The following is a 22,797-nucleotide window of genomic DNA, read 5'->3' on the forward strand; positions in this document are numbered from 1 at the left end:
AGACTATAATCCCAGCAGCTCGGGAGGCTGAGGCAGGAGGTTCAGGAGTTCAAACCCAGCTTCAGCAAAAGAGAGGTGCTAAGCAACTCAGCAAGACGCTGTCTCTAAATAAAATACAAAAAATAGGGCTGGGGATGCAGCTCAGTGGCCACTAGCCCCTGAGTTCAATCCTTGGTACCAAACAAAAAAAAAAGTTCATAGTTCATTGCAATAGTTTTCCATGATAATTTTTTTGAAAAAAGCTGAAAGTTTATAATAGTAAATGTGAATAAGCTGGAGTCATGCATTATTAGCACAGATAAATCTACAAACCTAGTACCCAGAAAAGAAAGCAAGTTGTGAAGAATGTGTATAGACAGATACCATTTGCACAAAAATATTTAACACATGAAAAATAAGACTAGTTAGAGGGAGCAGATAAATGATGTATATGTAAAAAATGTTAAAACATGCATGAAAATTTGTATGAAAATCCAAATTCAGAGTAGCCATGACCTCTGAGAAGGGAGAGAGAGGAACAGTTATGTTTCACTTCTTAAGATGGTGATGCAAATACAGGTATATTTTCTGTACTCCACCTCCACCTTTTTTTTTAACACATGAAATATCTTCCCAATTAAAAAAAAAATCAAAAAGGATGAGGAGGAGTTTTCCAGGTGACACAAGCAGAGAGGTATGCCAGGAAGAGACTTGGGGAAGTGGTTAGGTCTCCTGGAGGGCAGAGGGTGAGTAGAAGAGAAAGGTTAGAGTGAGCTCATACTTGTGGGTGAGGGGAGTCCCAGTTCACCCATCGCTCAGCCCCTGGATGTGAGGCCTTGCATACATCAGATCCTCAATAAATATTCAAAGGCTTGATAGATAAAATGCAGAGTTGGTGTAAGTAGTGCAGGATTATTTTCTTTCAATTACTTGGAGAATACTTATTGTACTTTAGATCAGTGCTACCCAATCTTGCTCCCCAGAGCAGCACCAGTCAGACAACTTTTGTTAACAGTTTGTTAAATCTGAATATAAAATTGAGAGGAAGTCTCCAGGAGCTTTTAATCATTTGAATTGCCTCAACATGGAAACATGTGATCAGTGGGCTTTGAATACTTCTTCACTTCATTTTTCTAGTCATTTCATTTCAATGTATTTTACAAAAGTATTGGTCCATGCCCAATTGGAGGGGAAAAAATAAGGTCCTTCACCACAGAGATTCTAAGAAGCACTATTTTACAGCCTTAATGCATGCATTTTTAAAGACTGAATGCCTGTAATAAATGCAACCATAACATGTAATATGTTCATGAGAATCAATTCCTTAAAAAGTGCACTTAAAAATATTTTTGATGTATTATTTGTCTACCATAGGCAGGCACCATGCCAAGCGTTTCCATACACTTACAATAACCATTCATTAACTTCTGCACAAAATCCATCTGGAGTTGGAATACTACTATTATGACTACTTATTAATATTAGTATCAGGGAGAGCTTGAATGTGCTATTACCTGGCTCTTCAAACAGCTTCATGAGTTTGTAACTTGGCTCCAGGAGATGTTCATACTCCCTGTTTCTTATCAGAACTGTTCAGGAAGGACTGATGGATGGTAGAGACAGCTATAAAGCCACCTACTATCTCTCTGAGCACACCAATGTCTTTGCAGTAGAACATTTGACATCTGATCATTCCTCACAGGTCGCGGTCCCCATGAGGTTCAATGGTAAATCTGGTGTGGAAGTCCGACTCCCAAATGACCTGGAAGATTTGAAAGGATACACATCTCTCTCTTTGTTTCTCCAAAGACCTGACTCAAGAGAAAATGGGGGGACCGAGAATATGTTTGTGATGTACCTGGGAAATAAAGATGTAAGTATTGTTTGTACATTTGTTTTTATAGCAGAATGCTTTGCGAGGTGTGTATTTTTGAGATGTGGGGCATGACTACATCCCTGCCATTAGCTCATCATTGGAAATCACACCAAGACATCAACAAACCCCACCAGGGCCACCCCTCACCTCACCTCACCTCCCTGCTGTGGCAACACCCACTTGAGACCTCTTATCCATCATGGATTGTTAGCTGCTGATGGATCAAGTGGCCTCACTTGATGGGCTCAGCATGTGGGCACACGTGTGTGTACGTGTGAGCACATACACCCTTGAGGTGGGAGAATCAACATCCTCTCCCCACACTGCCAGGACATCAATATCAAGGCATCGTGGAAATCAACCTTAGCTCCTTATCACATTACTGTGACCCCTGTTCTCTTCTTCAGAAGGCCCAGCCACAGACCCTTCCCCAAGTCTGCAGGGTGGGCACCATCCATGGATGAGAATGCAAGTGAAACAAAGCCTCTTTTGCCTAATAAGAAATGCAGGTGCTCTACCTCGTTATCATCCAAATTCATTGACCAACTACCATTGTAGGAATTTTGAATGGTTGGTATGGGAGTCTAAAATCCACAGTACTATGAATTACACTTTCATGCTTCAAGATGTTGGTACTTTATTGTAGCCACTTTATGATATGACTTTTTGCTTTGCATTATGGCAAAATGCACATTACTTTATGCCTTCAACAAATTTACACCATATGCAGTCAGCCCTTCATATCCATGGGTTCCACTTCTATGGAAAAATAAATTGCATCTGGACTAACATGTATAGATATTTTTCTTGTTGTTCCCTCTATAATACAATTAAAGGGCTAATTATATAATACTCATATTATATTAAGTATTATAAGTAACCTAGAGATGATTTAATGTCTGTGGGAAGATGTGCATAAGTTATATGCAAATACTATGCCATTTGGTATAAGAGACTTGAGAATTTGCAGATTTGGGTATCTTTTGGGGTCCTGGAACCAATCCCCTGTGAAAACAGAGGGAGACTGCACTTATTATGTGCCACACCTTGTGTTCATGATAATCAAAATTTTATTTCTTGAATGTACTAAATGCCAATGTACCTTTAAAATGGTTACAATGGTTTTATAATATTTTATATTATGTATGTTTTAGCACAATTTTTAAAAATTTACTTTTCCCTCAACATGTTCACATTTTTTTTTTTTTTTTGTCAGTGCTGGGGATTGAACCCAGGGCCTTGTACTTGCAAGGCAAGCATTCTACCAACTGAGCTATCTCCCCAGCCCAACATGTTCACATTTTAACAGAGAAGAAAGATATATACTTCACTGACATGGCAAGATAGAAGTATCATAGAAGAAACTGGCAAAAGGTTAGGGAGTGTGCTATGGTACTGGGAGAACACAAATGGCCTCTCAATTACCAGATTAAAATCTAATGGATGGTTGAGTCCTTATCTGGTCAACCTTTATGATAGGTGCTAAGAAATATTTGGAGAGTGAGCAAATGGAAGAATTATGGCGATGAAGGCATAACTATAACATGAGCAAAGACAACCCAGGCATTATTAATTAATTAGTCTGTAAGAGGATATACCTCCTTTATCCTGTCTGCCCAAGGCTTAATGTGTAAAACCTATTAATTTGTGAAATGAAACTCTGGAGATCTTCTTGGGATGGAAAGTTGAGAAAACATAAGTGTTGGGAGAATTCTGAGGTAGCCTTTATATCCCAGGCCTCTAAGGACTACATTGGCATGGCAGTTGTTGATGGCCAGCTCACATGTGTGTACAACCTGGGAGAACGAGAGGCAGAACTCCAGGTGGATCAGACCTTGACCGAGAGTGAGACCCAGGAGGCTGTTATGGACCGGGTGAAATTTCAGAGGTAAAAATTGGATTTGATATTGATCTTTGTGAACCTGACCGACTTTCACTAGACTCTTCCATTTATATGTGTTGACAAACTCTATTTTTAATATTTTGTCTTTGAATTCTCTAATTTTTCTTATAACTTTATTATCTAATTTTAAACAGAATTTATCAGTTTGCAAGGCTTAATTATACCAAAGAAGCCACATCTAATAAACCCAAAGCATCCCAATTCCATGACATGGATAGTGGAAGCAGCAACACACTCCTTAATTTGGATCCTGAAAATGTTGTGTTTTATGTTGGAGGTTATCCACCTGATTTTAAAGTAAGTATAAATGTTATTTCTCTGAATGAAAATATTTAAATTTTAAAATAGTATAATGATTCATCTCTATTTTAATTAATTATCTTATAATAGATTTGACTATGTTCTTCAACACATCTAGTGATACTACCTAACACTAATTGAATACTTCCTCTGTGTACTCTTCAAAGCTTAAGTGTATTAATTGAAATAAACATCATTTAAATTAGCCTTTTATAGATGAGGAAACTGAAACAGAGAGGTTTAATACCTTGTCCAAGGTTATACAACTATTCAAAAGCAAAACCTGGTCATGAAACTACAGGGTCCACATTCTTAACCTTTACATGATGTTGACAGTTACAAGTGGTAGACCTATACTTTTTTTTTTGTTAGCCTTATTACTGTCCTTTGCTCAATTAGTGAAAGATTTTGTTTTGTTTTGTTTCATTGTCAGCTTCCCAGTAGACTAAGATACCCTCCATACAAAGGTTGTATTGAATTAGATGACCTCAATGAAAACGTTCTGAGTTTGTACAACTTCAAAAAAACATTCAATCTCAACACAACTGAGGTGGAGCCTTGTAGACGGTAAATGAAATCTAGAAGCGTGTCTATGTAACTGGGTGGGTAACCTGCTTTACATTTACATGTAAGAAAGGGTGGACCAGGGAGCTGTTGATGTTGTTCTTTGATTTGGGTCATTAGATTTTAAATTATGCATGCAACACTGGCAGTCCATCCTGAAAATCTCATAATGGTAATCTTTTCCTAATTTGTATAAAACATTAGATTGATGGTTTTCTCAATTTTTTTTTAAATTAACCTTTCTTAAATTTTTGGCATCTCCTACCACAAAATGATACCTGATTTAGACACAAAATTGTATATTTACTTTAAATTTTTAAAAATAGTGATCCACCAAGTAGGTGACTTTGCAGGTATATTGCGAGCTAAACCTATTTGAATATTGCCGCTTTGAGCTTCGAACCCTCCCTACCATAAAAAGGACTTGGTCTGTTCTAATGAAATAGAGCAAGCATTTATTACTCAGAATACGGTTATATTTCAAAAGATTTTTTTTCTTTGTATTTCAAGAGTTTCAGCTGGTAGGCTACTTCCTTCTGAGCAGGTATTTCCAAAAGGGATACTACCTTTTGTGATATGGGAGATAAAATCATGTCCAGGAGAAAATTCTGGCTCTTTTAACACTTTAACTACATTCCCTCTCCTTTCAAAAAATCCCGACACCTGGGTTGCATGTTCTTTGCCCCATTTCTCAGATGGCAGCATCTCACATCAGTAGCACACCTGTACAGTGACACCTTCCTTGCTGCAGTGTTCTAACTTGTGATGATTGATGTTGACAGGAGGAAGGAAGAGTCAGACAAAAACTATTTTGAAGGTACAGGCTATGCTCGGGTTCCAACTCAACCAAACGCTCCCTTCCCAACCTTCGGACAGACCATCCAGACCACTGTTGATAGAGGTTTGCTGTTCTTTGCAGAAAACAAGGTAATATATAAACATCCAGATCCTACTAAATATATCCACTCTATGTAGCAATTCTCAGGTTGTTTATAAACAACCAAGTAGATCTGGAAAACAATGAGCAAACTTGGCCTGCCTCCTCTCTCTTGGTCAATAGTTTCTTTCAGTTGGCTGTGGGCAGAGTGGAATGGTGAGGTTTGATGAGGATGAGTAATCAGGAACTTAAGACCATAATGCAAGATGGGGAAGAATTCTCTCCTTTTTCCCTTCTATTCTCTCTGTCAGTTTTTAATTTTTATTTTTTTATTTTTTTGCAGCATAGGGGATTGAATCCAGAGCCTTTGCACATGCTAGGCAAACAGTTTACCCCTGAGCTACAACCCCAAACCTTTTTGATTTTTTTGAGACAGGGTCTCCCTAAGTTGCTGAGGTGGCCTTGAACTTGGGATCCTCCTGCCTCAGTTTCCTAAGTAGCTGAGACTACAGTCGTGCACCACTAAACCTGGCTTCATCTTTGGTTTTATTCTTTGAAAATTACTGCTCACCTAATGATCTACTTATCCTGCGTCAGAACAAGTGCAGATCCCCAGGGAGTCTCTGAGATCCTGATGACGTGACTTCCTGCTGTTCCATCTTGCTCTGACTCTTGCCAGGCTGTGTAGAGTGTCTCTTTACCAGACTGATTCTTGACTTCTCAAGACATGGAACATTCAAGCAGCTGAGGTTCCTGGGTACCATTCTTTCTTTTTCATTGGTTCTTTTTAGTTATTCCTGACAATGGAATTCATTTTGATATAATTATACAAGCACAAAATACTTAAATCCATTTTGTTAGAGAAAGCCAAAGGCACACTCAACAAGCGACATCTGTGCCACCTGCTGGTCCAGGGAGAGTAGGTGGGTTTGGTCTGGCGCCTGTGTAGCCACCCTGGGCCTTTAGTGGATTGCTCTTGGGAATAGGAGCTCCTGTAGTTGCTCTCCTAGATAGTGTTTCTGAAGAAATGTGGATCAAACCATAGACTCTTTAGTCTGAGAATGTGGAGCTGATAAAGAGTTTGGGGTTTTACCAGTCCCTTCTATCTGCAGGCTGGGGACACAGACCTGGCCCAGCTCTCCTCTCTGGGGTTGATCTAGATCCTTAAGGAGATTCTGAGACTGAGCCAGTTCTGATGGTTTGAGAAGGTCCCAATCAGCCTGAAGGATGCTGAGAGGTGAGAAGTTGCCCAGTGTCTTCAGTGCAAGGCAGTTGTTTTCTGAAACAAGGTCTTCTTTCTTGAGGTTGAGTATTTCTTTTTCAAAATGCTTGGGACCAGCAGTGTTTCAGATTTGGGAATTTTTTTTTTCAGACTTCAGATTATTTGCATGTACAGAATGAAATATCTCAGGGATGGGACTCAAGTTTAAACAAGAAATTCACATACTTATACATGTAGCCTGAAGGTAACTTTATACAATATTTTTAATAATTTTGTGCATGAAATGAAATTTGTGTGCACTAAGCCATCAGCCTTGTGATATCACACTGATGCTCAAAAAAATTTTTTTTTAGGTTTTGGAGAATTTCATGTTCAGATGCTCAAACTGTATTACATTTTGAACTTCTTAAAGACTAAGAACCAGTAACAGTATTTATGTTAGAAAAAAACTTACATAATGCCATTGAGTAAGAAATGATGCAGAGCTGCTATTAAGCAGGATGGCTCATTCCTCTCTGGAAGCTGCTGTTACTCTTTTTAGTGAATTGATAAACTCTAACTCTCAAGGGTAAAGTTTTAAGATCCAGAGAAGGACCAATTTTCTTTTCAGATGAAGACTCTGGCCTTGGGCTTCAAAGGGAACCTTTTTATTGTTAGGGTACTGTGTAAGAGCAAAGTCTTCAAGCTCTGAGTCAGAAATTCCTCAGTTTATCTGACCACAGAGGAAATAGCTGCTTTCAGTGCAAGCCTTAATCCTTGACAGAGGCAATAATGGTCAAGACAGACATGGTTCCTGCCCCCTAGAGGGGAGGTTGGTGTCACACAAAGCATACTATTAATAGGTCCTTCATTTACCACAATTGCAAGGAACCACATAGAGGAAAAATGAAGCAGATGGCATCTTTTCTTAAGCAGAGGATGCTTCATCAAAGATCCAGAAGACAAGTTGAAAATGTTATTTGGGGGACAGGGCAATGTAGATCTGGCAGGGGTAGGGACCCAAAGAAGGCCTGGAGGTGAGAAGGCCAGGAGCACCCAGGGATGGAAGGGTAACCTGTGCGGTTGTGTCTTGGAGAGCAAGAGGGAGTGCTAAGGAATGAAGGGAAGAGGTGGTCAGCCACAGCATCTTCCAGGGCATCAGGGCTGTTCTGGAAACAGGAAAGTAAAGTTCTTGCACTGGTATTTTTCAGAAGGCTGCTCTTGCTAGAGAGTGGAAGTGATTTGAAGGGACAAGGGGAGACCAGCAGGCTATTACTAGGCAGTTGAGCTAAAGACCTTGTGGCTGGGACCAGGGGGACGAAGAATTCAGAAGATTTGATTGAACAGAGAGAAAGATCAGGAATGAGTCTTAAGTGTATGGCTTGCTTACCAAGATGGTGCGTGTGTGTGTGTGTGTGTGTGTGTGTGTGTGTGTGTGAGAGAGAGAGAGAGAGAGAGAGAGAGAGAGAGAGAGAGAGATGTGTACAGGATGAAGGAAAGAGAGACAAGCTTGGCAGCATATGGAAGGCATGTAGATCATAAATTCTTCTGAGGATATTTTGAATTTGAGGTATCATTAGTCTTGCAAACAACAACAATAACAAGGGGGTCAGACATACAGACCTGGCCCTAAGACAGGTCCAGGCTGGAGAGAAGCATCTGGGCTTCATGAGTACAGTTGAGCTGGAACCATAGGAGCAACTGTGACCATCAAGGCAAAGGGAGTGGTGGGAGGGGAAGAAGGAGTCCCATGCAGAACCCCCGAGGGACCCCGATACTGAAATAGGGCATAGAGAGGATGAGGCAGCAAAGTGACTGAGACATAGGAGTAAATCAGAAAACAGGTGGTGGAAACTTTCTGGGGATTTTTCTTTCTGAAAGGTAATACTTGTGTTTTCAAATGGCTGTAATGTTCTTCATCCTTTCAGTTTCCAGTTCTGTCTGCTGATTATGGATGGGCATGGAACAAAGTCATGATAATTGCTACCATGCTGTGTGTCCATCCTGAGTACCAGGCACAGAACGTGATGTTCAGCATGGTCTACAGCAGTGAACCATCCCACCCATCCTGCTATCCCTTTTAACTCTGGAGGCAGCTGGAGCTGAGAGCAGCTTTTGATTGAGAATAACTTGAGTTCCAGGGCCTTGACTTTCCTTTACCCCAGGTCGCCTGGTAATCTGTATCATTTCCATATTCTAGGATCGCTTCATATCCCTAAATATAGAAGATGGCAACCTCATGGTGAGATACAAACTGAATTCAGAGCCACCCAAAGAGAAAGGAATCAGGGACACCATCAACAATGGAAGAGATCATTTGGTATGCCCTTTGAGTCTGTTTACGTAAATTTTTAAATGTCTAGAGACCTTTAAAATTATTCAGTGCCAACAAACAAAGACAAAACACAAACCCCTCTATTACCAGACTGACTTGTTTTATCTACTTAGAGTCATGTCCTTTTAAAATGTGAATATTTAGGCATGAAATCTGTGATATATACATATATATTTATATATATGGCATATATAAACCCTGATTAATTTCACATAAAAACATTCCTATTAAAATATTTTTATGTCAGATTTTTTTTTATCCCAAACTGCTACTGCAGTCTGTGTATAAATGAATAAATGAATCTGAAGGAAGACAAGTAAAAACTTAATGGCTCTGAGCCACTGTAAATAGAATTATTTTCTATCCCATTGCTTGCTGATTCATCTCATTTATTTCAGATTCTGATCAAAATTGGAAAAGCCCAAAACCTTACGCGGATAAATGTGAATAATCAAAACATTAGAATCGAAGGGAAAATGTTTGATTTCAGCACATATTATCTGGGAGGAATTCCAATTGCGATCAGGGAAAGGTAAGATCATATGTTTTGTTTTTTGTTTTGTTTTGGTTTTTTAAAAGTAGATGGCCTCTCATAGTGGTAATGAATGCCACCAAAAACTCGAGTCTACCGTGTTTAATTCTGGCCACAGTTAACTTTTCAGTACTAATAGTGTACTGAACAGATTGCAGATACTGAATAATGAAAATGGCCATTCAAAAGGGAGTGAATCAGGGAAACTTTGTGTTGTGCCCACTGTCATGCTTGGAAGGAGAGAAACCACAGAGAACACCACTGTTTTGACAGCGGTGCCTCAAAGTGGAATGAGGCTGCATCCCTGGCCAGTAGAGGCAGCAAGGAGAGAGCAGGTGTCGCCCGGGTCTGTCGAGCAGTATCGAGCTCTGCAAGCTGAGGTCGCTGTCTTTGGGAATCTCTTGAAGAATCTAGACCCAGTGTCTTGTTCTCTGTGTTACTGGCCCCATGCATGCTACAAGCATGGAATAGGTGCATGATTCACCCTTGGGCAAACGAACACATGGATGAATTAAATTCATTACATAAAGACTGTAAAGCTTAATCTGAAATCCACCACTTTGAGGATGCACTCACAAATCACTTTTACATTCTGTTAATTTGTTTGTAACATACAAAAAGGCTTTTAGATCACTGACAATAATGTGTAAGATGAAAATATCCCAGGTTTTGTACAGCCTCATGACAAAGCTAAGAGTACTCCCACAATGTTTGATTGTGATTATTTTTATACAAGATCTGACACTAGGTAAGTCTTTTCCTGTATGTGATTTTATTTATTTATTTTTTCATACCAGAGATTGAACCCTGGGGTTCAACTCAATTGAACCACACTGAGCCATATCCCCAGTCCTTTTTATTTTTTATTTTGAGACAGGTTCTCACTAAGTTGTTTAGGTCCTCACTAAGTTGCTGAGGCTGGCTTTGAACTTGGGATCCTCCTGCCTTCATTACAGAATTAAGGCTGTAATTCTTAAAGTCAGAAAGCTCAACACTCAACATTCATTCAAGAGTGAATGTCTTTCAATTAGATGGACCTTGCAGGTCAGGATATAACACCTGAATTTTGCAAATGAAGAAACTGAGTCAAAGAGATGATATTAATATCGAATAGTAATATTAAATAGCAATGTGATCATGAACAGCTATTTATGAATTACCAGTAACCTTGATGTTATTCAACTAAATGTAATAAGAAGGGTAATTTAGGTAGTCAGCACTTCTGAGTACATTTGAGGGTTACTGCTTACTGGTTCACCATGCAAGCGTGCATCACGGATGTGACAGGTGTTGGAGAGATCTCAAGAAGAGTGGAAGTGAGATGATCACTACAGTAAGGTGTGGCTCAGGGTGCACACAGGCTTCAGGGCTACACCACAGGGATCTTGCCAATCATGGTAGGAGCCACTGGAGAGACCAACAGAAAAAGGGCATGATCTCATTTGGGTTTTCAGTAACTCACTCTAGTGCAGGGCAGAGATTGGATCAGGGAAGGGGAAGAGCAGGGTCAGGCAGAGGAGTTGGAAGAGACAAGTATCAGCAGAGGTGAGAGATGAGGGTGGCCTGACCCAGGGGAATGGGGAATACCAATGCAGTTGAGGAAGAAGGAGCAGGTCCCAAAAGGATGGCAAATGGGCAACCCTAAGAGTTGCCTCTGCTGGCTAGTAAAGGAGGCAAGTGGTCAAGACTGAGGCAAGTGGTTTTTGGCTTTTGGTTGAACACATGGTTGGATAGAGGCACCAGAGGAAGAGCAGGTAACACATTCAGTCTGAAACAGCCTGAGCTCAGAGGCCAGAGACACAGCCAGGTGGAGAGGCACAGAAGCAGATGGCAATAATGGCCTGCACCTCCAGAGAGAAAATAGGCTGGAGCCAGGGTAACTGATGTTCAGGGACAGGTGGTCATTTAGATTATGGAGGCAGGCACGCTGCCCAGAGTCAGCACCAGGAGGAATTCTCCAGGGCAAGAAGTAAGGAAACCATTGGTGGGAGTTTTGCATTTGTGCACTACTAGCAGAAGGTCCCTGGTCAGTGGCTTGCGCACCAGCCAATCCAGGCCCACTAGGGTGGAAGACAGGTCCAGAGGAGCAGTTCCAGTTTAGACTCTGCCACACGGAAGAGTGGTGTGGCCTTGGGTTAAGTCAGCACTCAACCTTTCTTCACCTTTTTATCTCTATCCACTAAGAAAATACAAATGCGTATATAGAAATGCATACACGTGTAGATACGCATGTAGGATTCACCTTGTAATCTGTCTTAGGATGTTGCAAACAAGGGGCTACTTCTTTTTTCTGGCAAGCATACTCTGGTTTTCCTTCAAAATCAAAAGATAATGGGACGTTTAGGAAATAGAGGCAAGTCAAAAGATTTCTCTGGCTTTTACTCTTTTGAAAGTAATATACTAAGCAATATTCAGCAATTTCTGGGTTGCCTCATCCCTCCAGGGTGGTCATTGGTCTAGTGAGTCCTGAAACTGCCTTCCAACACGTGTCCCTGGGGGTGGATAAACACAGAGAACTTCTACCCATAACCCACAGCCAGGCTCTGTAGAGGCCACCAAACAGCTCTCCCCAAGCAGGGCAGTGTTTGATGCCTGGCATATGTGGAAGGCCTTTGTGGCCATCCAAGTGTCCAAACCTGTTGTGGGGCAAAGCACGCTAGCACCATGGCTCAGTAAGGCAGCTTTGCTCAAGGGATTTTGTGGATGTTTTGCATCTCCCTCTCTTCCGGTGATGTAACTTCTGGGAATGAGAACCTACATCTTGGAATGTTTAAGATTCTAATCAGAAATCACAGCCTGTAGCTCCCATCTGCTTCCCAGGAGAAGAACTGATCATCCCTGCTAATACCAGCACCAACAAGGAACTCTTTCCTGGGGACTTATACCATTGCATTACTGAGTGTAGTCATAAAACATGAAAATAACTTGAGAAGTGAAAATCCATCAGGGGTCTGTTGAATGTTTACTAAGTATTCAACACTGAGTTTTGGATTATATTTTGTTCTTGTTGCTCTCTGAAATCTGCCTACAGCAGCTATGGATCCATACACTTTTATGGACAGATTGGCCCAGAGTTTGCATGCATACACATGTGCCCCAGTGTCGAAGTCTTTAATACACCTACACCTACACGTACCCTGCATTCACCTTCCCCTAAGCCGGTGCGTTCAGACCCCGCATCCTGGAGTAAACACACATGTTTAGGCCTTCAGATAGTCCAGGAGAGAATTTCATAATACATAAAAATATGTATAAAGAGACCCGCTCCAGGAATTAAAATGAACTTTCCTCCTCTTCTGGGCCAAAAAGTCATCTTTATAAAACAATTAAGCACATGCTGCAATACCAGTGAGAATTTGCTTCTTCCTTTTCCTTTTAATGAAACTTAATTTGAGGCGTGTTCCAGGCAGCTCCACTGTTCATAATGAATTGGCTTAAAATGAATGCAGACACCTTTCCATTTAGAAAAGTGAGCAGCCCCAGGGATCTATAATGAAATCTTTGGCTTTTCTTAGTATACCATTTGTTTTAGAAATATAAATATTTGCCAGTTTCAGTCAGTTCCTGTGTGTTAATGCTTCATGTGAATTCAGCTCCAAACACATTCAGAAGTCAAATCAAAAGGGAAATGCCAAGGCATTGCACAAGAAGGTGTAGAAATTGCTGTCATAATAATAATGATAGTACAGTAACGTGGGCATGGTCACCAGCCCCTGCCATCTCACACTGAATCCTCACTCTGCACCAACCACCGTTTGAATGTGTTGCATATATTAACTTATTTAAACTCAGGACAACCCTATGAAGCATTAGCATGACTCCATTGTACAGATAAGGAAACAGAGGCACAGAGAAGTCGAGTGTCCTGCTCAAGCGGCAGGGACAGCCCACATCTCTAGAGAGCACTGTTGTGCCTCTGGAACACCTGAGCAGTCATAGTCACGTGCCACCACTGTCCCGAGCTCTTCCCATGCACTAGCTGGCTTAATCCTCACAGTGAGCCCTTGCCCATGTCGCATAGTTTGGAGACTTAGGAAGTGGTGGATGCAGCCTGGAACCCAGATAATGTCTTCCATTGTGTCACTGATGAAACCAAGTCACCTTTTCCAAAATTGAACTGAACCAAAAAGTAACACTTTTCTTCTTCCAAGTTCATAGTGTCTCACTTAAGAGTGGACAGGAAAAAGCAAAAGTTTTTCTAGAGCATTCGTGGTTCTTATGTTATTTACAAATTTCTTAACACATTTATGTAACAGGCAGTATATTAACTTATTAATATACTTGCTGTCCTCCAGGCAATGCCAGGACTCTGGGGAGTGGGGGTGGGAGGTTCTAGATATTGTGTCTATTTTGTCTCTATACACTCTGGAGACACTGGACATTCTTCTGGCAACATTATTCTATTTTTAAAGTGAAAAACAAAGACTCACTTGATGAATGAAAGAGGCAGATTGTCCCAGCATCATAAAATAAGCTAAATCATAGGAATCCCAGGAGAGCAGAAGCACAGAGAAGCATAAAATGCACAGGACTTGTTTATGGATAGGAAATCCTGGGGAGCAAGTGTTTCAGGTCTGATTCTCAGGTGAGCCTTGGCATGACCCTATTCTGTATCCTTCATCAGGTTTAACATTTCTACACCTGCTTTTCGAGGCTGCATGAAAAATCTGAAGAAAACCAGTGGTGTTGTTAGGTTGAATGATACTGTGGGAGTCACCAAAAAGTGCTCCGAGGATTGGAAGGTAGGTGGAGGTTCAGAACCTTGCAAACCAAGTACGGCGTGCATCCCTGTTGACCCATCTCCTGAACTTTGGACTTCTTTCTGTCCTACACTTTCATCAATACAGGTGAACTGGTTCACCTACCCTGCCCACATATTTGCAAGGTACAGAGCCTCTCCCGGCTTACACATTAAATTTGTGGCAAAGTAAGAATATCAGCAATATGCACAAATTCTTACAGATGATTGGTAACTTATTATGCAGAAACGCAAACTCGGTTTCTTTCTGAGTTACAAAAATCACCTTCATCAGTTCCAGTAAAGTGATATAGGGCAGGATACTGTATTTGAGTCATGAAATGTTGATAGTGCCAGTAATTTATTCCACATTTGCATTTCAGCTTGTGCGATCTGCCTCATTCTCCAGAGGAGGGCAATTGAGTTTCACTAATTTGGGCTCGCCCTTGCCTGACCGTTTCCAGGCCTCATTTGGGTTTCAGACCTTTCAACCCAGTGGTGTATTATTAAATCATCAGACACGGGTAAGAAATAGTACCTTAATATTGAACAAGGTTTAAACTTGACTCAAAGTTTTGTGTCAAAAGCAACAGAGATGTTTGGAAGGTAGAGTCATAGGACATTTTAAATCTTGTCATGGCAAACACTACTGTATAGTTCAAGCATGAAAACTATACCCCACCCTGGGGTAGGTCCTAGAAGAAATCAGGCTTAGGAAGTACCTAGGATTTACAGAACTGAATTTGTGTGTATCCATGTATTCACTTTTATTCTTTTAAAACTTTTATCTATTAGTGCATTATGAAATTATACAAAATAAGGGGGTTGGTCCTGACATATTCATAAATGCATATAGTTTTCTCCATTTTGATCCCCAGTCTTCCTCTTTCCATCCCCTCCTCATTTTTGTTCTTCATAGGCATATTTTGTGATTTTAAGTGAATTACAGCTATTATTAATAACAACATGGTAAATCTCAAATCTAAAGTAAAAAAATCCAAATTTTTCTGTTATTACCTTTGATCACACAAAAGATAGTCCTTCAGAGTCCTTTCTTTGCAGCAACTAGTTGAACAATAGTTATATCTAGAGAATGGAAGGAAAGAGGATCCTTTGCTCCCTCCCCATGTACAACAGAACCTCAGAAATTCTCTTTGGCGAGGAGGTGCCCTCTGCAGCTGAAGAGGATTTTGCTGGTGTGGCCGTGTGGGTGGAGGAGTCAACGAGTCAGCACTCGCAGACACCACAAAATGCACTTGCAGAAAGAGTGGAATTTTTAAGTAGAAGTAGAACACTGTTGTTCCTGGATTTGTTTCTTTAGGATTGTCAAGCACACTATATATCTAGCCTCTGTTGAGAAGACCGTGGGAGGTAGCTGACTGACTCTGAGGCTACCCAGTATTAGGAAGACCTCTCTTGGTAACTCACTCACCAGCCCTTAGAGATACATGAATATATATATATATATTCATGTATATATATATGTATATATGCATATATGTATATGTGTGTGTATACACACACACACACACACACACACACACACACACACATATTTAGTCACATCAAAGCACATGCCAACATTTGACAGTGGGGGTGACTTCCATCAAAGCAGGAGGTCTTGGCCTAGCTCTTCTGAAACCTAATACTTGTTTCTTCTGCCATGTGTAGGAACACTCAGTATACAATACAGAGAATGGTCCAAACCAGGTGGGAGAGTAGAGTTAGCAAATTACTAGATCAATCCTGGACAAGAGAGGAATCTTAGAAATACCTTAGGGACATTGCCTTCAATTCCATAATGGGTAGTTAAGAAACACATAGGAAGTAGCATTCTTTGAACCAATTCAAAATGAAGACTGCCAAGTGGAAAGAAGGCAGCACAGTAGGGTGTAGTGGCGCATGCCCTAATCCCAGCAGCTTGGGAGGCTGAGGCAGGAGGATCACAAGTTCAAAGCCAGCCTCAGCAACTTAGCAAGGTCCTAAGGAACTTAGCAAGACCTTGCCTCAAAATAAAATATAAGAAGGGCTGGGGATGTGGCTCAGTGGTTAAGGACCCCTGCGTTCAATCCCTGGTCCCCCCAGCCCCCCCCCAAAAAAAAAAACAGACTAAAAGCTAACTGAAGAATCACATCCTTCTGAGAAATGCAAAAATTTGTTCTTGGTAGAAAATAATATAAATAAAATTGGAATGACAGCTACTGAAATTGCACAGTTAAAAAAAAAATGACCAAAAGAGACAAATCATCTTACGAAAATTTAGACCTGCAGAAATTTACATGAAAATTTTGACTTCCTAGAAATAATGACCAGATATTAAAAAATTCATAATAACCAAAGACAAGAAATCATTGTCATAATGTTTATGTGGGAAAAAATCATTGTTGGAAATTCCTGTGTCACTTACTATTGCTTACAGAAGTTTCAATGTTACTATTAAAATGGCTCATTGCATTTCATATCTCCAAAGAGTCAGAGTAGGATGGAACGGGCCCGAGAAAGAAGTACTGTTGAGCAGAATGATCAAAAATTAGCATATTTCCTATTTTAAAAATCGATATATCAACTCTTTGCTGTAAAAATTATTCAGAAAAGAATTGGATGGAAATAACTTCAACAAAATAAAAGTAAAAATAGAAACATTTAGAAATTGTATAATTATTTTGTATAACTCATTGAGAAATCCAGTTGGCTTAATGAATATATTAAGTCCAAAAAAATGAAGTTGACAAATTCATCAAAGCTGAATTAATTTGGCTAAGATTTTTATATTCCAGGAGTCAAAATATTCAAAAGTGAATCTTTAGATTAAAATGACTAAGCCAAAACATCTGGGTCAAACATTGTGTTTTATACATGATTTGAGTCATAAATTCAGTATTCATTCATAATCCTTGAATGCAAATTAATTGCTGATGTGTGTCTTCTATGATGATTTCAGACCACTAGCCTTCAGGTCACTCTGGAAGATGGTCACATTGAATTAAGCACCAGGGACAGCAGCAGCCCAATTTTTAAATCTCCACAGACATATATGGATGGTTTACTGCATTATGTATCTGTAATAAGGGACAACACAGGGTAAGTGGGATGATATTTCTGCCAAAGTACATAGAGTTCTGCTTTATTTAGTTTAATAAATTTTTCTGGTACCTTTTTGCAAAATATTTATTATTAATACAAATGCAATTTGACTAATAAGTCTTGGCCTCCTTCCTTGTTCCATATTAATCTCCTCATTCACAAAATAAATCAATAGTTGGATAGATAAATTAACTGGTACATTTAAAATGAAATACTATACAGCAATAAAAAGAAAGATCTAGAACTGTAGTAATGACATGAATGAACCTAATGTGGAGCAAAAGGAGTCACACATCAAAGAGTTCAACCCCTATGATTTTATTTACATGAAGTTCAAAAATAGGCCAAATTAATTTATTATGCCAAAATCCAGAATACTGCTTATTCATAGAGAGGGAGGGAAGCTAGAGATGAAAAAGGAACACAGAACAGGGTTCCTGGGGTGCTGGGCTATTTTCTTTCTTTCTTTGGGTGCTGGTTATGTTGGTGTATTCATGTTTCAAAAATCCATCGAGCTGAACATTTATGTTATGTGTACCTTCTCTATGTATACAATGTCTAATAAAAATGCTGGGTGAAAACAAATACATGAAAAAAAATTAAGTACTCTTTTAAAAGTCTAACTAGTTCTTTTTTTTATTTTTATTGTAAACAAATGGGATACATGTTGTTTCTGTTCGTAAATGGCGTAACAGCATACCATTTGCATAATCATACATTTACAAAGGGTAATGATGTTTGATTAATTCTGTTATTTTTTTCCTCCCCCCCCACCCCTCCAACCCCTCTTTTCCCTCTATACAGTCCCTCCTTTCTCCATTCTTGCCCCCCTCACACCCCCCATTATGTATCATCATCCTCTTATCAGTGAGATCATTCGTCCTTTGGTTTTTTGAGATTGGCTTATCTCACTTAGCATGATATTCTCCAATTTCATCCATTTGCCTGCAAATGTCATAATTTCATTATTCTTTATAGCTGAGTAATATTCCATTGTATATATACCACAGTTTCTTTATCCATTCATCAATTGAAGGGCATCTAGGTTGGTTCCACAATCTGGCTATTGTGAATTGAGCAGCTATGAACATTGATATGGCTGTATCTCTGTAGTATGCTGATTTTAAGTCCTTTGGGTATAGGCCAAGGAGTGGGATAGCTGGGTCAAATAGTGGTTCCATTCCAAGTTTTCAAAGGAATCTTCACACTGCTTTCCAGAGTGGCTGCACTAATTTGCAGCCCCACCAGCAATGTATGAGTGTACCTTTTCCCCCACATCCTCTTCAACACCTATTGTTGCTTCTATTCTTGATAATCACCATTCTAATTGGGGTGAGATGGAATCTTAGTGTAGTTTTGATTTGCATTTCTCTTATTTCTAAAGATAGTGAACATTTTTTCATATGTTTGTTGATTGCTTGTAGATCTTCTTCTGTGAAATGTCTTTCATATCCTTAGCCCATTTGTTGATTGGGTTATTTGTATTCTTGGTGTAGAGTTTTTTGAGTTCTTTATATATTCTGGAAATTAGTGTTCTATCTGAAGTATGAGTGGCAAAGATTTTCTCCTACTCTGTAGGCTCTTTCTTCGCATTGCTGATAGTTTCCTTTGCTGAGAGAAAGCTATTTAGTTTGAATCTATCCCAGTTATTGATTCTTGCTTTTATTTCTTGTGCTATGGGAGTCCTGTTAAGGAAGTCTGATCCTAAGCCAACAAGTTGAAGATTTGGACCTACTTTTTCTTCTATAAGATGAAGGGTCTCTGGTCTGATTTCAAGGTCCTTGATCCATTGTGAGTTGATTTTTGTGCAGGGTGAGAGATAGGGGTTTAATTTCATTCTGTTGCATATGGATTTCCAGTTTCCCCAGCACCATTTGTTGAAGAAGCTATCTTTTCTCCATTGCATATTTTTGGCACCTTTGTCTAGTATGAGAAAATTGTATTTATTTGGGTTTGTGTCCGTGTCCTCTATTCTGTACCATTGATCTACCTGTCTATTTTGGTGCCAATACCATGCCGTTTTTGTTACTATTGCTTTGTAGTATAGTTGAAGTTCTGGTATTGTGATACCCCCTGTTTCATTCTTCCTGCTAAGGATTGCTTTAGCTATTCTGGGTTTCTTATTCTTCCAGATGAATTTCATGATTGCTTGCTCTATTTCTGTAAGGTACATCATTGGGATTTTAATTGGAATTGCATTGAATCTGTATAGCACTTTTGGTAGTATGGCCATTTTGACAATATTAATTCTTCCTATCCAAGAACATGGGAGATCTTTCCATCTTCTAAGGTCTTCCTCAATTTCCTTCTTCAGTGTTTTGTAGTTTTCATTGTAGAGATCTTTTACCTCTTTGGTTAGATTGATTCTCAAGTGTTTTATTTTTTTTTTGAGGCTGTTGCAAATGGAGTTGTTTTCCTCATTTCCCTTTCAGATGTTTCATCACTTGTGTATAAAAATGCTTTAGATCTATGCGTGTTGATTTTATAGCCTGCTGTTTTGCTGAATTCATTGATGAGATCTAGAAGTTTTCTGGAGGAGTTTTTTGGATCCTCTAAATAGAGAATCATGTCATCAGCAAATAGTGACAGCTTAAGTTCCTCTTTTCCTATTCATATCTCTTTAATTTCTTTGGTCTGCCTAATTGCTGTGGCTAGAGTTTCGAGGACAATGTTGAATAGAAGTGGTGAAGGAGGACATCCCTGTCTTGTTCCCATTTTTAAAGGGAATGTTTTAGTTTTTCTCCATTAAGAATGATGTTGGCCATGGGCTTAGCATAAATAGCCTTTACAATGTTCAGGTATGTTCCTACTATTCCTATTTTTTCTAGTGTTTTGAGCATGAAGGGGTGTTGTATTTTGTCGAACGCTTTTTCTTCATCAATTGAAATAACCATATGATTCTTATCCTTAAGTCTATTGACATGATGGATTACATTTATTGATTTACAGATGTTAAACCATCCTTGCATTCCGAGGATGAGCCCCACTTGATCGTGGTGCATGATTTTCTTAATATGTTTTTGGATACAGTTTGCCAATATTTTGTTAAAGATCTTTGCATCTATATTCATCAAGGATATTGGTCTAAAATTTTCTTTCCTTGATGTTCTTTGCCTGGTTTGGGTATGAGGGTGATATTAGCTTCATAGAATGAGTTCGGTAGGGTACCCTCCTTTTCTATTTCCTGGAATACTTTGAGAAGTATTGGAATGAGTTCTTCTTTGAAGGTCTTGTAGAACTTGGCTGAAAATCCATCTGGTCCTGGGCTTTTCTTGGGTAGTAGGTTTTTAATGGCTTCTTCTATTTCATTGCTTGATATTGATCTGTTTAAATTGTGTATGTCCTCCTGGTTCAGTTTGGGAGGAGCATATGTCTCTAGAAATTTGTCAATGTCTTCGGTAGTTTCTGTTTTGTTGGAATACAGATTTTCGAAGTAGCTTCTCATTATGTTATGTATCTCAGTGGCATCTGTCGTAATATTTCCTTTTTCATCACGAATTTTAGTAATTTGAGTGTTCTCTCTCCTTCTCTTTGTTAGTGTGGCTAAGGGTTTGTCTATTTTGTTTACTTTCTCAAAGAACCAACTTTTTGTTTTGTCAATTTTTTGAATTGTTTCTTTTGTTTCAATTTCATTGATTTCAGCTCTGATTTTAATTATTTCCTGTCTTCTACTACTTTTGCTGTTATTCTTTTCTTCTTTTTCTAGGGCTTTGAGCTGTAACATTAAGTCATTTAGTTGTTGACTTTTCATTCTTTTCTGGAATGCACTCCATGCAATGAATTTTCCTCTTAGTACTGCTTTCATGGTGTCCCAGAGATTTTGATATGTTGTATCGTTGTTCCCATTGACCTCTAAGAACTTTTTTTATCTCCTCCCTGATGTTTTCTGTTATCCATGTTTCATTCAGTAGCATATTATTTTGTCTCCAGGTGTTGGAGTAATTTCTGTTTTTTATTTTGTCATTGATTTCTACTCTCAGTCCATTATGATCTGATAGAACACAAGGCAGTATCTCTATTTTTTTGCATTTCCTAAGGGCTGCTTTGTGGCATAACATATGGTCTATTTTTGAGAAGGTTCCATGTGCTGTTGAGAAGAAAGTGAATCTGCTCGTTGATGGATGGAATATTCTATATATGTCTATTAAGTCTAGGTTATTGATTGTGTTATTGAGTTCTATGGTTTCTTTGTTTGGTTTTTGTTTGGAAGATCTATCTAGTGGTGACAGCAGTGCATTAAAGTCACCCAGAATTATTGTGTTGTGGTCTACTTGATTCCTGGAATTGAGAAGGATTTGTTTGATGTACAGGGATGCACCATTGTTTGGGGCATAAATATTTACTATCGTTATGTCTTCCTGATTTGTGGTTCCCTTAAGCAGTATGAAATGTCCTTCTTTCTCCCTTCTGACTAACTTTGGCTTGAAGTCCACTTTATCTGATATAACGATGGAAATCCCCGCTTCTTTACTGAGTCCATGTGCATGGTACGTTTTTTCCCATCTTTCACCTTTAGTCTGTGGGTGTCTTTTTCTATGAGATGAGTCTCTTGCAGGCAGCACATTGTTGGGTCTTTTTAATCCATTCTGCCAGTCTATGTCTTTTGATTGATGAGTTTAGGCCATTAACGTTCAGGGCTACTATTGAGATATTATTTGTATTCCCAGTCATTTGGGCTTATTTTTGGTTTTTAATTTGGAATTTGGCTTGGTTTCTCCTTTGAGTGGTTTTTCTCTAAGGTAGTTCCTCCCTTTGCTAATCTACATTGTTGTTTTTCATTTCCTCCTCATGGAATATTTTGTTGAGAACATTCTGTAGTGTAGGCTTTCTATTTGTAAATTCTTTTAACTTTTGTTTATCATGGAAGGATTTTATTTCATCTTCAAATCTGAAGGTTAGTTTTGCTGGGTATAGGATTCTTGGTTGGCAACCATGTTCTTTCAGAGCTTGAAATATGTTGTTCCAGGCCCTTCTAGCTTTTAGAGTCTGGGTTGAGAAGTCGGCTGCTATCCGTATTTGTCTCCCCCTATATGTAATCTTTTATGCTTTTCTCTTGCGGCCTTCAAAATCCTATCTTTATTTTGAATGTTAGGCATTTTCATTATAATGTGCCTTGGTGTGGATCTGTAGTGATTTTGTGCATTCGGTGTTCTGTAAGTCCCTTGTATTTGATTTTCCATGTCATTCTTCAGGTTTGGGAAATTTTCTGATATTATTTCATTGAATAGGTTGTTTATTCCTTTGGTTTGTATCTCTGTGCCTTCCTCAATCCCAATAGTTCTTAAATTTGGTCTTTTCATGATGTCCCATAGTTCTTGGAGATTCTGTTCATGATTTCTTACCATCTTCTCTGTTTGGACAACTTTATTTTCAAGATTAAATGTTTTTTCTTCATTGTCTGAGGTTCT

The 22,797-nt window shown here is 39.1% G+C and overlaps 1 protein-coding gene across 1 annotated transcript in view; it reads left to right on the forward strand.

Moving 5' to 3' along the window:
• The window catches only part of Lama3 (laminin subunit alpha 3), a 263,204-nt gene that overhangs the window by 218,859 nt on the left and 21,548 nt on the right, over positions 1 to 22,797 (forward strand). The window contains 10 exon segments of the mRNA XM_047526418.1: positions 1,682 to 1,852; positions 3,592 to 3,743; positions 3,893 to 4,055; positions 4,492 to 4,625; positions 5,405 to 5,549; positions 8,901 to 9,020; positions 9,434 to 9,567; positions 14,192 to 14,309; positions 14,689 to 14,829; positions 17,247 to 17,386. Coding sequence (XP_047382374.1) covers positions 1,682 to 1,852; positions 3,592 to 3,743; positions 3,893 to 4,055; positions 4,492 to 4,625; positions 5,405 to 5,549; positions 8,901 to 9,020; positions 9,434 to 9,567; positions 14,192 to 14,309; positions 14,689 to 14,829; positions 17,247 to 17,386 — 1,418 coding nt within the window.

The sequence above is a fragment of the Sciurus carolinensis genome, chromosome 15 (assembly GCF_902686445.1).
Source record: "Sciurus carolinensis chromosome 15, mSciCar1.2, whole genome shotgun sequence".
NCBI classification, from domain to species: Eukaryota; Metazoa; Chordata; class Mammalia; order Rodentia; family Sciuridae; genus Sciurus; species Sciurus carolinensis.